The sequence below is a fragment of the Echinops telfairi genome, unplaced genomic scaffold (genome assembly GCF_000313985.2).
Source record: "Echinops telfairi isolate 266 unplaced genomic scaffold, ASM31398v2 ScPeMD7_1;HRSCAF=3_0, whole genome shotgun sequence".
Classification (NCBI taxonomy): Eukaryota; Metazoa; Chordata; class Mammalia; order Afrosoricida; family Tenrecidae; genus Echinops; species Echinops telfairi.
Genome location: NW_022103896.1, coordinates 82131309 through 82147923, shown reverse-complemented (window position 1 = coordinate 82147923; position 16615 = coordinate 82131309). Strand labels below are relative to the sequence as shown.

At 40.4% G+C, this 16615-nt stretch overlaps 1 protein-coding gene across 1 annotated transcript in view; it reads left to right on the top strand.

Annotated features, from left to right (window-relative positions):
- The window catches only part of ST18 (ST18 C2H2C-type zinc finger transcription factor), a 132858-nt gene that overhangs the window by 59239 nt on the left and 57004 nt on the right, over positions 1–16615 (top strand). The window contains exons 8-11 of the mRNA XM_045292036.1: positions 726–816; positions 1748–1852; positions 4105–4298; positions 5893–6098. Coding sequence (XP_045147971.1) covers positions 726–816; positions 1748–1852; positions 4105–4298; positions 5893–6098 — 596 coding nt within the window. The remainder of the gene's footprint in view (positions 1–725; positions 817–1747; positions 1853–4104; positions 4299–5892; positions 6099–16615) is intronic.

The following is a 16615-nucleotide window of genomic DNA, read 5'->3' as shown; positions in this document are numbered from 1 at the left end:
GGGTCACACAGGCTGATAACACTTCATTCCTGTGGACTTCGCTGATCAGTCCAGCTATGCACCTGCACATCCCCTTTGATCCAGAGGCCTAGCTTCCTTTCGTGTATTATCCAAATACAAGGGTGCATCATCTAAACACAGGCAATCAGGCATCTCCCCAGGCCACCGTCAACAGGGGGTGCATGCATTCTGTGATGGCATGTCAGCAAAGCCTGTATCAGTGAGCCTGAAAAGGAGCAGTCTTAGGAAACCAGAGAAGAAAGGCACAGACCAGCTCCTCTGAAGTCTCCACAAATCCATGTGTTCCTGTTTCAAACTTACTAGGTAATACACGGTGAATTATGCAGATTACAATGGTGAGAACGTCTCAGCAGCCTCCTCTTCCAAAGGAAGATTTTGAGAATCGCGACCTCCATTAAGCCAACCAGTGCACCAGGGCTGGCGGCTCCTCAGACTGGTGATGGGGTGTGGTGGACACCAAAGCTTTCTCCAGCAAGCAAATACCATTCGATGTGGGGCTTGGGGAGAGGAGAAATTGAAATTGGAACGCATTTGCTGACTTTAGCTTTGGGGGTTGTTAAGTGCTCATGCGCCTTCCTCTGGACCTGGGCGCAGCATGTGTATTGCATAAATAGTACTAGTACAAAAGTGAAGAGTAACTTTGCTAGTACATGAGACGTTTATGCTGAATTATCCTTCTGTTTTCTGTCCTGTTTTGTACTCAGTTCTTGCCATGCATGAAAATGTGCTCAAGTGTCCCACCCCAGGCTGCACGGGACGAGGCCACGTGAACAGCAACCGCAACACCCACCGCAGGTGACTCCAAGGGCAGGCTCACGCCTTTACATTCAAATCAAATGAGAAATAAAACGAGAAAATTTCTACCAACAAAATAATGAACTGACAAGTTCATCACTTTGCATCACTTTCAAATATAACAATTCTCATTGTGTGCAGACTGAGAACTTACCCAAATTATTTTTTCCCTAGAAATGTTTATAGTAATAGCTAACTAAATTAGCCCACCACAAAATTTTTATATTTGGAAGTTATGGAAATTATATATTTGGAAAAAAATGTTCTCTTGTGCTCTGGGGATTTATCATAGCTGCCTTGCTACTGAAAAGAATTGCTTAAGGGTTATTTTGGCTCATATCCAACAAGTACTAAAAGAGCTTCAATATGCAAAGGTCTGGACTCTAAGTCAGCCTTTGGCTAGATATTTCTTTGATGTTGCCACCGACATAAAAAAGATATATGTATTTTTTCTATAGATGTGTATTGTGCATGAATATTTTGGTAAATATGTTTATTTCTTGTGTACATTTTACATGATTCATAGAGCACATGAATTATAAGCATGTATTTATGCATTCAGTTTAAAATATAAAATTCATTCCCTAAAATTTTACTGAAGTCTTTAGATGAGTCAAGGAGTTACTCTACTGACTTCTATAGTCAGCGGCTCATTTACGTGAGTACATTCGACTTCACATATTAAGAAGTGTCTGGATAATAAGTCGTTTCTCCATTACATAATACTTTACTCTCTAAAATCAGTTTGTTACCCTTTACCTTTGAGATGGGGTTAGGGGAGAGACTTGACTTTATAGCTTGCAAAAACCTTTGGGATTTGAACTATTGAAATGACCTGACATTTAGCATGTGCCAAGTTTGCTGTAAGACACATGCCAAGGCAAACTCCATTATTATTTTAACTCAAATCCTCCCACTTTTTTTTAAACAGCCTTTCTGGTTGTCCAATTGCTGCAGCTGAAAAATTGACCATGTCCCAAGATAAAAATCAGCTTGATTCTCCCAAAAGTGGACAGTGTCCTGACCAGGTTCACAGGTACAAAACTCACATGGCATTCCTGAATTGAATTTGTGTCATATTTTTGTACAATGGGGCTTCTCATCAATTATGCACCAGTCTCCCCAGGGCCTTACCGTAATTCTCAGCTACCAGAGACCTGTGTGTGGAGCCCACATGAGAAGTTGGGGTAACCAATAGCAAACATTAAATTGAAATTAATCCATATGAAATAAACCATATTAGTACACGTCCAAATCACAACAAAACTCATTACTGGGTTGGTTTTGACTTATAGCAACCCTGCAGAATAGAATGAACCTGCTCCATAGGTTTCCAAGGCTGTACATCTTTACAAAAACAGACTGGCTCATCTGTCTCCGGTGGGGTGCAAGGGGTCAATTTGAGGGGAGCAGCCTAACATGTAACTCAGTGGACCACCAGGACTGCCACGAGGCACATAGGAATCAAAAATTCTGTGTGGCTAGATTTCACCCATTTCACTGGCCCTGTAAATGCTGTTATGAACAAGTTAACCTTTTCGCCTGAAGAAAATGCCATCAAAAGTCATTCCAATCCACCCAAAATGTATGATGATATGCATATTCACCTTCTCTGCCGCATGGGGAGTGCCTAGGTGGCCCATTCAGCAGGCGCTCCGCTTCTACCTGAAAGGTGTTGGTTGGAGTGCATCCAAAGCGAGCTCAGAAGGCAAGCTGGTATCTGCTTCTTAAAAGTCATGGCCTTGAAGCTCTTTTGCAGGAGTTCTACTCTGACGACCTTCAGGTTGCTATGGGCCATCATCCCCTCCGTGGTAATTGGTTTGGTCTTGGTTTAAATGACTTAACATTCTAATCCCGTCAATAACTCTTAATAAAATAGCTCCTATTCTTGCAGTTAGCTTCCAGTTCACTCCGAGTGTTCCGTAGTTTTGAAGGACTTAGACCGAGACAATAAAATGTTAATGCTAATAAAAGTACAATGACACCTTTACAGATAAAAAATAAAACACCTTTATAGATACAAAAATGATAAAGTTAAAGAAAGTCACTTGGGGATTGTGACTGATAGCAGATCTTCACTGCTCCAGAGTCATATCGAGGGACAGTTAGTTGTTAGGCGTTCACCTACTGTCAGGATATGTGTCCCTCGAATATTCTGCCTCTATAGTTTTAACTGCAACAGTCACAGAGGATATTCAAATCACATCCGTGAAAATAAGTAGCAAGGAAGATCATGAACCGAAATGTGCTTCCATTTGCCTTAGCTGTGTAACTTGGAATTAAACTTCTTAAAACAAGTTTCTTGGTTAGTTCTACTGTAATAGCTAGGTTTTCCCTTAAGTAAGTTACTTATTAAAGAAACAAATACAGTGTTTAATTCTGCTCATTTCTTAAAAGATAGCGATTGTCTTTAGACCCCGATGGTTGTTTCAATGTTCTAATCTAAGTTGTTCACACGATGACACACTCAGCTGTCACTCCAATATTTTCATGTAACAGCAAGCATTTCTTTATCCAAAATGTCCTAGTCCAAAAACAGAAATTCTGAAAAACCAGACATATGCAGAGTCTGGTAGGACACAAGAAAAAAAAAACTATATAGCTGAAGTTACTAGATATATGTATAATTTGTTCTACCCGTTGGCCTATAGCACATTTGTGTCTCCTTGGCTGGAGTTGGTGCTATGCAAATATGGTATCACTATTTAATACAACCACAATAATTCCAGTGGAATGTTTAATTCACAATTAGCTAGTGCTGTAATAATTATATTATAAGTAGCATAGCTATTATAATATAGCAATTATGATAAAATTATCAAAATATAATAGCTAAACCCTTGAAATAAAATTTAAAAATTTTAAAAATAAAATTTAATTCAGCAAATCAGATGGAAAATGAGAGAAAGTGGTGAAATATCTCAGAAGAAATTCAAAATTCAGTTTTGCAAACCTTGTCAGTTCAACAACTAGTACCTACCAATGGGAATTTTCTCTAAGAAACTCAGACTACTAACAAATATTGAAAACACATTCTTCGTGGCATCTGCACCTTCCATGTGTATTATATACCCTGTGAGGCTGGGACATGGAATATGCCCAGTCCTATAGTCCTGGCAGAGCACAGAGAACCTCCTCATGCCTGTGACTCGGGTCTCTATAGGATGTGATGTCTCTGTGGGACCCAGTGGTAACTAGTTATAGAGCAGTCCATTTTAAATTCTGATAGTTGTAGGCTAACCAATCATTTGCTCTTATTTCTTTTGAACTATTTCCATCTCTCCCCAGGGCAAGCTTAGTGAAGCAAATGGAATTCAATTTCCGGTCACAAGCCATAACCTCTCCCAGAGCCACTGTGTCAAAAGAACAAGAGAAGTTTGCAAAAGTACCATTTGATTACGCCAGCTTTGATGCCCAGGTTTTTGGCAAGCGGCCCCTCCTACAAACGGGACAAGGACAAAAATCACCAACATTTCCGGAATGTAAGCTTCCAAATGTAATACTTAAAAACAAAAAAGTATAGTGTGTGTGTGGTCTCAATATATAATGTGCTCTTCCTAAGGAAGAATCTCCCTACATTGATTCCCCCTTGGACCACAAATTTCCAAAATTTTTACAAATCTATGGACTCTCTTTGATACCACATAACATTTCCTAGACTGAATGATTTTATGAATGGAGAATATTTGCTTCATTATATGATATTGAAAAACATTTTCAAAGAACTAAAATGCCCTGTAAAACCCAGCAGCAAAGTCTGGAAGAGTACCTTCGATTTTCCTAGTTTTGTTGACGAGACTGTTGACTAACGCCCCCTACAGACAAGGGAGGGACAAAAAGCATCACCGCTTCCTGAATGTAATAAGCTTGCTCATTGATGAGCAGCAGGCTAGACTCCAAAAGATACGGTACTTACCAGAAATAGATTCTGTCACTGCCAGTCTATTCAATTCAGAAAGAAAAATAGATGCAAATACACACACGCATATAAAAGGGGATTTTTAAACGTCTGTGAAAAAATGAAATTAAAAAAATGAAGTATTTCCATGAATTTTTGGAAGCACCTTTACTTATTTCATTATGTACTTATGCATACACAATATGTAAAACTCCATACAATATTACATATGGGCATAATTCAAGTAAAGCAAATTAATGAAAACATTCTCTATAGTTATACACTGGGCATTTTAATTTAAAGAATTAAAAGTATTCATGACATTTTCCTATTCTTAAAGTTATAGGAATATTATTTCATGATGTCATGATGTTGTTTATGAGAAGTAATGATCAAATGCACAATAAATAATATTCAAAGCAAAATAAGTAACTGAGTGCTTTTGACTAAATTAAATGCTTAGATACTACTTCCATAATATTGAGTGATATTTACCAACATCCTATGATAAAGAGAAAGATTTTTAATTCTATTTCTTATTATGACTTGACACCCACTACAGAAATATAAAATCTGAACTCAGCCTTGATATCTGGAGCCCTTTCTGGTTACCCTGAGAATATGTTCTCCTTTCCTTTGCTGACTGGCCCGCATCCAAGGCTCTGCCAGCTACTGGGTTTAAGAACCAAATAAACATGTCTATCAAATAATAAGATTGTAATCCATATGCAGGTACAAATTGTTCTTGTGAAACCACAAATGGAAAGGCAATAGATTTCCTCTACCTGCCCTTATATTAAGCCAGTTTTCAGAGGTGCATGCTGGAAACCTCAATCGTACCTGGTGGGCATCACTAACATAGCTTTGATCTACAGTTTTTGTCATAAACTTTGCCAGGTGCACCTGCCCCATAATATTACCGATGGAGTTTTCGTCAAAGGAAGTGAACATACACATAAATACTAAGAGAATCGGCATTCTTCCCCAGCAGTCACATCCTTTGATATGTGAGCCTCTGCTAAAGCCAATCCAAATCTTCACTTAAAGCCCCATTGGGTCGTCATGCTTTAATTTATTCTTCCCATATTGTAAGGGATGCAGACATCGCATAACAAACAAATCTTTTTAATGACGAAAGTCACATAGATGCAATTGCTAATCAGATCTTTCTTCAACAGCAAAGCAGTTTTCAAACTCAGTGAAATTTCCAAGCCGACTACCTACTGCAGGCGCCCACACACAGAGCCCTTGCCGTGCCAGCTCTTACAGCTACGGTCAGTGTAGTGAAGATATAGCAGCAGCTGCCGCCATCCTGAACCTTTCCACCCGCTGCAGGGAAGCTGCTGAGATCCTCTCCAACAAACCACAAAGTCTGTCTGCCAAGGTAGGCCAGTCCAAGAACCCAGAGGGGGGGCCAGCTCCTACACTGTGAGAGTAAACTGCCTTCGTGTTCACAGCCACATACACTCACGCTCGTCCCTCCCCCCCCTGCAAGCACAGCCTTTTCTCAGTCCTACAGGAACATTTGTGGCGAGAAACTCCGGTGCCCCAAAGAATGGAAGGCTGCATCCCTGGCTCTGTGGCTCTCCTTGACTGTGGTGTAGCCGCATTTGGGCAGGCGTGGGTTATGGAGACTGATGGGGGAGAGCTCACAGATCTCAAACATATTTTTGCGAGGGAGAGTTTGGCACACAAGAAGATATTTGCTATAAAAATAAACTTCAATAATGGAAACATTCTTTTTTGGCTACAAAGGAAAGAGGTTGAGCCTGTGTTACACTGTAATAACCCCGACTCACTGCCATTGAGTCCGTTCTGACTCAGAGTGAAGCTACAGGGCAGGGGAAGACTTTGCCTGTGCCTTTCCGACACAGTAACTCTGTGTGGCACTAGAAAGCCTGGTGCTGGTCTACATTGCTGTCGTATTTTTAAAGCACACATAGTAAAACCTGGATAAATAAATTCAACAGAGCAAGTTTGGGGGGATGTGAGCATTCCGGGTGTCAAAATTCAAAACCAGATTCTGTGAAGGTTAGAAAACATTTCTGACAAGCCATAAAATGAGTGTGTCATTAGTCATCCTCTTTGCCTTCTGCCAATGAGAATTACATATCCATGTTGCTAGAAACTTGAAAATGGAAATGATGACATTCCTTCTCCTCTGCAAGTGATGGTTTGGATTAGGCCACCCATACCACCAGGAGCTTGGCAGATCGGTTTGCCCGTTGGACCCCACAGCCTTCACCGTCAGTGACTCCTGTCTGCGCGTTGACACCAAGGGCCACAGCAGTTTCAAAAGCTGACGTTAATGGAAGTCAGCTGAAGTCAAGTGCGAGCCTGATTTTCAAAAGAGAAAGTGGACTAATTGAATCTTGGCAACTCAGACAGTTAAAGTATATAGCATTTCTTTCCTTTTTTAAACCAGCCCTGACCCACTGTGTGGTCAGCTGCTCACCTGGGATGACATGCCAGGCCTTCAAGAAAGCAGGTAGTGCAGAGCCACAAAGTGTTTGACTAATTAGCTCTGGCCAAAGCCAAGCCAAGGAAACCACAGGAAGAGCTGTTGGCCCAAACCGACTCAAAACCAAATTTCTAAACAAATGCGGTTCTTATGCAAAGAAAACCACGCCCTCTATCTATCTCAAGAAAACATCCACTAGACAAATTCAGAGTAATCCAAGTCAGAAGGGGTTTATTTAAATGAATTGTTCGGATAATTTTTAAATGCATCTTTAGTTATTATTAAACTCCTTACTGAAACTTGAATAAAATGAATTTCTTAAAGGCACAGTCTAACATGCAGGGAGGTAATTGAAGAAATACTGGAATATTTTCCTTCTCAGTGCTTTAGTATTTGGTTGCTAGGCTGCCCTATATGAATAAAGTTCTCAATATCGTAATCATGGTTACTATTTATGTGACAAGTAAATGCTTCTAGAAGAGCTGCTTTCACCTTCAAATATAGCCATTTTTAATTCCTCAGGATTCTCCCTTTAGCTTTAAGTTTCTTTGTAAACTACAAATGCTGAGTAGTTCGGATAGCGAATGGCATCTGAGGTGTTTTGCTATTGTTTTCCCTTTTCTCAATATATGCTTGTCTTTTTCAAGCACATTTCTAATCAGAAAAGTGTCTGGTAAATTGTCACATTGTTCAAAATCAAATAACCAATTTTCTAGGCACATTCTCCCCTACCAGATGTCACACTTTTGGGGGAGAGGGGGCGAAGCACACAAGGGTCAGAGGATTCTTGTCTTGTCTCACCTCCTCCACTAATAACAGAGACATCGTTATAGAAGTCACACAACTGATGTGAAGATGATGATGTCGGAGACAAGAAGTGTGCAGATTGAATTTTTTTTTTTTAGGTGTTTGTTGTGCTGGTGGTTATAGAAACCATTTTCCCATGACAATTGTCTCACTTGCAATAATGATCACTAAAATGGGATAAGCATGGCACCCTACAATGTCACTTTGCAGAATTCTTTCTCTGCGGGGCACACACACTTTCTCCACAGGCATGCACACCCCCACGCAACTTTAACAATTGGCTGAATCCTGTCTTAGTGGAAGGATGTTATTTTCTGAATATAGGCGAGAATATCATACATTTCTAAAACAGGGCAAAATTGTAATTATATTAGTAAAAGTGAGAAAAAGCTAAGGACATTATCCCTGAAGTTGATAAAGCCTTTGTTCAAATAGTCCCCAGTACAGGCCTTTTCCATCGTCAGTGCTGCGTTTACTCGGTGCCTTTTGTCTCTTGAGTATAAACAAGTTTCTCTCCATTGAATGTCAGCCTGGTTCTCTTTCTACTCCCCAAGTTTAAACAGGCTGGTCTTTCCCCCAAATGAGGTGCTTCCTATGATTATTTATGGTAGTCGGGATCTCTTGAGGAAGTAGTCATGTCCAGCTTTTTCCCCGTTCCTGACCCCTAGAGAGGAAATATTTGTAGTGCCTGAACGTGACATCCTGGCAGATGGAATCATATTTGCATCCGTGAAAATGCCTTCCAAGCTTCAGATCTCTTCTGCTGTCCACGTTGATCTTTTCTGTCTTTTCAATGGTCTTTGGCTTCTTCGTGTGTGATGTTCTTGAGGCCATCCCACAGCTCATCGAGGTCTGTCAGTCTGCAGTGTAGCACAACTTGAGACGTTCTCACAATTCAGGTGAGATACACTCAAGGGTATATTTTGGCTCTTGTCGACAGGTTGTAATTTTCTTCAGTTTCAACCTGCACGTACATCTGCTCGGGGTCCACAGTCAGCCTCTGTCCTAGTTGTAGCTGCGGTTATTGAGCTTCTCCGGTGTCTCCTCGCTCAGTTGTGGTGAATCTGATTTCTGTGCATTCCATCTGGAGAGGTCCACGCGTATCGTTACCTCGTGGGCTGTTGCAAAGAAGGTATTTGTGATTAGTCAGTCATTGACCTTGCCCAATTCTATTGTGCAATCTCCAGCTTCATGTCTATCACCAGAACCATATTTTCCAACAACTGCTCCTTCCTCTTTGTTTCCACCTTCTGCATTCCAGTAGCCAGCAATTATTAATGCATCTTGATTCCATATTTGATCAATTTCAGAGAAGACCTTGGTAGAATTTTTCAATTTCCGCATCACTAGTTTTAACAGTTGAATATGGAAGACCAAAGAAGACTGGACGCATTTGAATTCTGGTGTTGGCAAAGACTACTGAAAGTCTCATGGACTGCCAAATCTGTCTCCTCGGAGGCAAAGATGGTGAGACTTCATCTCATGTACTTTAGACATGTTGTCAGGAGAGACCAGTCCTGGGAGAAGCATAAGAAGCTTGGTTAAAATAGAAGGACAGTGAAAATGAGGAAGGCTCTCGGCAAGCTGAACTGACACAGCAGCTGCAACAATGGGCTCAAACAGAAGAACAACGTGAGGCTGGCGCAGGCCCTGGCAATGGTCAGCCCTGTTGTACGTCGAGTACGTAGGCGTCAGAACTGACTCGATGGCTCTGAACGGCAGCAGGAGATCTTTAAATGTCAAAGTACCCAGGCTGAAGGTTCAATTCCATCATGACCCTTCTTTCACTATTTGGCACAAGGCAAAAGAATCCACCTTTGATGTCTGTACCTTGGGTCTGTGTCAAGGCAGAGGGTGGGGCTTGAAGAGAGATGGTTCCTAACCTAACAGGCAAGAAGTATGGCTGTCTGTGCACCGGGTTTCACACGAGCATAGCAGGGGTGAAACCTGAGTTTTTACTTTTGTTCCGTCTCTCTCCATCCCTTACTTTAACATAGTTGTTAATTGTCATGGAGTTGATTCTGACTCATGGCGACCCCATGTGTGTAGATGAGCGCTCTTTCAGAGAGTTTACAGGCTCTGACTTTTCAGAAAAATCCTGGTGGCATCATGCTTAAGCATTCATCTGCTAAACAAGAGGTTGGTAGTTTGAATCTATCAGCTGCTCACAGGGGGTATATGTGGCAGTCTGCTTCAGTCTATAGTTACAGCCTTGAAAACACACTGAGCTAGTTTTACTCTGTCATCGAGGGTCTTAGAGTCAGAATCAACTCCGTGATGAGTTTAGTTTTATTTTGGGTGAGAACTTTCAGAAGTAGATTTCCAAGTCTGTCTTTGGACTGTCTTCTAGTTGGATTCAAACCATTAACCTTCCTATTATTAGGGAAGTACATAACCATCTGTGCTACCCAAAGACTTCATATTATGTACTGAAAATCTCTTAATTTGCATTCAGAACACAAGAGGAGAATGAATTACAGATAAAATTGGCATACCTGGGCTGTACCTTTTAAATATCAGGTTAGCACACACTAACCTTGATATATCCTTTCAACTTCAGTAGTGAGGATGGACCAGGGACCAGCAGTGTTTCGTTCAATTGTATATAGGCTCGCTATGAATCTAAACCGATTGTACAACACTTCACAACAACAACATAGAATTATGCCATCTGCAAGTTCTCACGGAACTTCCCAGTTTCATAAGAGATCTGAACCAGTGGTTCCAAAAATCACTGCTCTCGTGAATGAGAGCAGCCACGGAGGTTCTTTCCAGAGTGTCAAGAGGATTTTAGGATTCTACAAGTTCTAAATATAATTTTAAAAGGTGTATATATCCCAAAATGCTCTTCTCCTTCCAAAGTGTCTTCCGGCCAAACATCTGTTGACCCTACACTTTCAATCCTGAAGGGACACTGCTGCCCCAGGCCCATTCAGTCACCAGCATCCATAGACCACCAGGTGCATGTCAAGTTTGGGAGAGAGGATATTATATTTGTTTACATTGCCAACTACTTCCTTAACTTGAAAGAAAGAGAATTTTTTTTTTTTAATGTGTGCATTGTTAAAACACAGCTCAGCATGTCCTTAACTCAGAGCCACTCGGCCAATATCACCCCAAAGTGTTCTGAGTATCTATCTGAGGAATCAAGGCAGGAGAAAAATATTAGCAATAGCACTCAAACAAACAAAACATTCAAGCTCACGGCTACAAAGTCAATTGCAATGCACAGGAAGCCCTGGTAAGATGTTCTCCACAAGGTCAGCAATTCAAAACCCCCAGCAGCTCACGGGAGGAAGATGAGACTTTCTACTCAGGGTAAAAAGTTAGTGTTGGAAGTCCACAGGAGCAGTTCTATTCTGCCCTACAAGATCCCTGTGAACATTATCACCACTTTGTGAGTATTATAATGGCTACAGATCATTTCATCTGAAAGATTAGCTCTATAGATGCCAGTGCTTCACTACTTCTAAGACATAAATAATGCCTTCCCTTTTGTTTTTAAATTAATATACATGGACCACAGTTGTGAACACCTGCCCCCGGACCTTGTGACTTACAAAGGCAATGCTCTCCCTGAAGTCATGGTCAAGTACTCATGGGGAATCAGTGGGCCCAGGGCACCCTGCAGTCCCCAGTGAGAGCACGGCCTATATATGGCAGATAAATGCCCCATTTTTCTTCCTTCCTCCCACTCTTACCAACAGAGGTAGGAACATGCTTTGCAGTCTATCTTTATCCTAATTGCTGTGGCTTGCCAAGCATTCTGTTGTTTGTTTTGGTGTTCTCCCCACCTGTTTAGACAAAATGGCATATGTACGGCGTGCCTTAAAAGAAAACAAAAAAGTGTGACACTTGCTTGAAATGTTTAAAGTTCAAAGTCTGTTTTGTACTTGAAGGAGACCTGCAAACAACATGATGTCACTTCAACATCTTTCTAGCAGAAATAGCTTGGTGTGCTATCTGTATGGTTAGGAGCCAACGCAGTCTTTTTCAGGAGCTTTCCACATTGACAGTTTTTTCCCCAGATATAGTAAAGACATTCTAAGGGAGTCGCTGGTCAGCTAGCAGAAGGAACCAATTGATTCCTGTGCAGGGAAACTACAGATTGAATGTGAGGTTCTTTATCCCAGATCCAACATGGTAGCTGCAAGGATCCTTGGTGGCAGAGTGGCGTACCGAAAGATCAGTGGTTCACACCCAGAAGCTGCTCTAGGGGAGGAGATGTGGCAGTGTGCATCTGCAAGGCTGCAGCCTCAGACACCACACAGGGCACTTCTAGTCTGTTCTGTGGGGTGACTGTGAGACAGAATAAACTCGTTAGCAAGGGTTTTGTTTTGACTTCTGTTTAAAAAATAAACAAACAAACCCGACTCACTGCCATTGTCACATTAGAGGACAGAGTGGAAGGACCCATGTGGGTTTCCAAGGCCACATTTATGGGAGCAGAAAGCCTCGTCTTTCTCCCATGGGAAGGCTGGTGATTTCAAACCATGGACCTTTTGATTATCAGCCTAACACTACCACGTTCGATGGTACCTATTATACAATAGAGTCTTCACTATCACCACCAGCAGCAGCAGCAGCAGCAATATAGTAACATAGAGACATGTCTCTTGTTATTTTAAAAAAATCAAATCAAATTACTGACATTCGATGCCATTTATTTAATAGTTATTATGTGTCAGACACCAAAAATACACACTCTGTCCATTTTAACTATTTTCAGTCCTTCTAGAAACTCTGTGAAGCAGGTAGGATTGTGGAATTCGATAAACGAAAAGATAATTGCTCTGGAAGACTAATTTGCTCCCAGCACACAGTTGTAACCATTGGAACAAAATTTGACTGCAAAGGGTGACCATCCCATAGTATATAGACTATCCACTCATCTAAGAGTATTTCCGAATGTAATTCCAAATCCTAGACAAAGATTTTGGGAATGGTTATAAATTTTATATTAATTTTGTACCTTTTATTACATTTCTCCTCTGAATGTTATTATTTTGCTTATATTAAGTGTATTTCACCAGATATACTCTACTGTTCAGTACTCAATTGTTTAGTAAAAGTCGAGCTAGGAGCCCTGTAACCCGGTACGTTAAGCTTGGGAGAAGAAGGACGTTCTCTCCTCCCGTAAAGATTTATTGTCTTAAAACCTGGAGAAACATTTCAGCTATAGGACCACTATTAGTCAAAACTGACTTGATGGCAATGGTTTGGTTTTAACCATGAACTATTTTCATATATTTATTTGTTATCCATATCTGCCTACTTTGAAAACAGATTTAAGACAGATTACAAAATAGAAAAGATCTCGTCAACAAAACACCCTGAAGAGAAAATGGAAGAGTGTGCACACTGAGATTTACAAATATTCTCAGTCAAGCCAAAAAAGAAAGGTTCCAGGTTTTCAAGCATGCAAGATTAAAATAGCACCATTTGCCCACAAGCATAACCCAGGAGGCAGGAAAGAAGGGGGCAAACACAAGGAATTTACGAAGGAAGTGGAAGAGTGCTACTACACTGTGTGGAACTTCAACAAAGTGATTTTCTAAATGTTTATCGATAATTGAAAGCAACGTTAACTTTATAATTTTCAACTAAACCATAATAAAAAATAAAGCAAAATGACATCCATTACGTATTAATAGAAATAATTTAATATTATCATTCATCTAGAAAATATTGGAAAAAATCTACTTGCTTAGCACCAGGGCTTTTAAATTTTTATCTTTTTATCTTCAGAAAATGAAATGTCTGTGTTTTATGTCTGTCCCGCTTTCACTCGAGGGGATGCCAGAAAGGACATCGGGATCTTTTATTATCTTTTGATTCCGATTTTCAGAAAGTATTAAACCTTTCAGGCTTTCTATGGACGCCTTGTACTTTCTACAGTCCTCAGAACCATCACTCTGTCCCTCCCACCAAGCTCGCTGCCACTCACAAAGCGCAAGCTCCCGTGTTCACTGCTTTGCTGGTGAGCACCTAAATCGTAGCTCATCATCTACTGCAGGTTGGAATTAGAATGCCCAATTACTTGAACTTTTATTGTATAATAACTCATAAGATATTTGTGAAATTGCTTTTCCCTAAGAAGCCTTTACAAAAAATAAGCTTCTTGAAGGCAGGCAGGAGCAATATAATTTGTCAATTTTCTTATTCCCCAAACAGTGGCCTAAAAATATTAAGCTCTCCTCAGAATTCTGCTTTTAATTTTAAAACATGTTTTTAAATGTACTTGTTTTATTAATTTCCAAAGCCAAACAACGAACCACATAAAGATGACTAAAATATGAAGATTTCTTCCTTTCTTTCTCTTTATCTACATATAACTCTCTTAAGACACATTCTGGCCAGAAAATTGACTGTTAAATCGGCACATGTTGAGACATCAAATAAGTCATTCCTCGGCCTATCTTCACTGTGCTCCTAGGCACACTCTGCTCTCTGTTCAGTCTTATAAAATGTATGGGAAGTAACATAAATAAGTCAAAGGAGCTGAGATAGACATAGGTTCTGCTATGTTTCCTACTTTGGAAAGCCTATCCTCGTCTCGCAAAGCTGAACTACGTGTGGATCATTGCAATCGGATTCCCCTTTCTCCTTTCCTCTCCAGCCCCGTCCCCCTTCCCCCTATCTTTCTGGTATTGCTTTTCCCACTCCTGCTCCTGGATTCTGTGTCAGGAGCTCCCATCTCTTATCTAGACCTGTGTACATGCTGCTGTCTAGTTTGAATTGAGAAGCAGCACTGGGGTCATGGTAGTGGGGGGTGAGGAAGCCTCAAGGAACCAGAGGAATATTGTGGGTTTCATCGATGCTTTCCTGAAGAACATCAGAAACCATGGGGGAAGGGAGAGAGCAGTCAGTGTGAGATATGAAAATAATAACAATTTATAATGTATCAAGGGATTATGAGGGTGAGGGTGTAGGAAGGGGCAAAAAAGAGGAGCTGATCCCAAAGGCTCCATAGAAAGTAAACGTCTAGAAAAGAATGAAGGCAACATATGTACAAATTCGCCTGAGGCAAGCAATGTATGGATTGTAACAAGAGTTGGAAGAGTCCCCAATAAAATGATCTTTTAATACAAAAATAAATAAAAGCCTAGCTAAACTTTTTTAAATGAACAAAATAAGGATCCAAAATAGGACTTTGAGAAATTAGGGTATCTATATATCTAGGGTCAAGGGCAACATTTGTGCTGCACTTTTATCCCCGCCTTCTGCTCAGGTGCCCTATCCTGCCTGCTTTTGGACTGCCATTTGGAGTTTGAGTACAGAGACAAGTGATGACTATTGATGCCTCTCTGAATAAAACTACATGCTGCAAACATACAGCCCATCCATCGATGGGCAGGAAGTGGCCTTCTAGGTCCCTGTGTATAAATTGTTCAGTGCATCTGCGTGCTCACTTGAAGCTCATCTGTGCCAGGCCACGCTCCCTGGTCAGATGCTCCTGAGGCAGCCAGCCTGGACACAAGAGGGACAAATGGTACCAGAGGGAAACGTTTTAAACAATTGAGCTACAATTACTCATGCTGTAGGATCATAATAATTCCTAGAATCTCTTAATATTTTAAAAATTTACTGCCTGACTTTTGTTCTGTAAAAATGTTAAACAACAAATATACATCCATGTTGTCTTGGACTAGTTGATATTTTTTCAGTGTGAGAATCTGTACTATTTATGGGTTTTGCACTATAAAACTCTGCAGCCCAGTCACATGGCTTCTTTTTCCTAAGCCATCTGTCACAGAGGTCTGGAATTTTATGTGACTGTTGGTTGTGAAGTCTTAATCCAAAGGTTTTGTTCTGTTTTGTTTTTATGAAAAAAATGCTAGCAACTACATATTTAGCATTTTACTTTACATTGACCATTAAACTTGATTGCTGTAGCTCTGTTTCATTACTATAGTGACATATCAGCAATAAAGCCAAATAAAAATGTGAATGTATTCATAGCTGAGTTTGAGTCAAAAAGTATGGCTTCTAGGTTTTCATTTATACACACACAGATTTATTGCAAACAGAATGCATTTAGATTTGCCTCTGTGATCAGTGGGTGGCTGTAGACAGGATTTCTTAGTAATATGATCATCTTAGAAATAAATGGTTGTTTTTTGTGCCTTGGGAGAAAAATGAGTTTGAGGTCATAGCTGATATCAAATTTTTGACAGAACTTTAGTAGGCATCTTCAAACCACTGAAACTTGGCAACATGTTTTCAGGAATCCTGACCCATATAGAACAATAATTTTTAAATGGATCAAACATCTTAGGGAAGGTTGGAAAAGGCTAATCTTGATATGTTTTCTTGAAGATTCCTGGAAAATCATGGGGGCTGATTAGAAAGATTTTTCAAGAAAAATGAAAAATGCACTGGGAAGGAAAAATCCAGAACATTTGCCCTCTCTTGCCTCAATACACTTTATGTTGTTGTTGCTCCCAAATGCAAAGAAGAGTAAAAGGAATACAATCTGAGAACTCAAAGATGACAAACTTCGGTTTAGACGTGCTGTAAACAGAAAAGCCCGCGTCCCTCAGGAAAAGTCAGAGAAATGAAAGTACTGCCTTCTGATGTTTCTAGACCTACCTGAAGGACATGCCGAGAAACAGTAGCTTCCTGTTTTGATA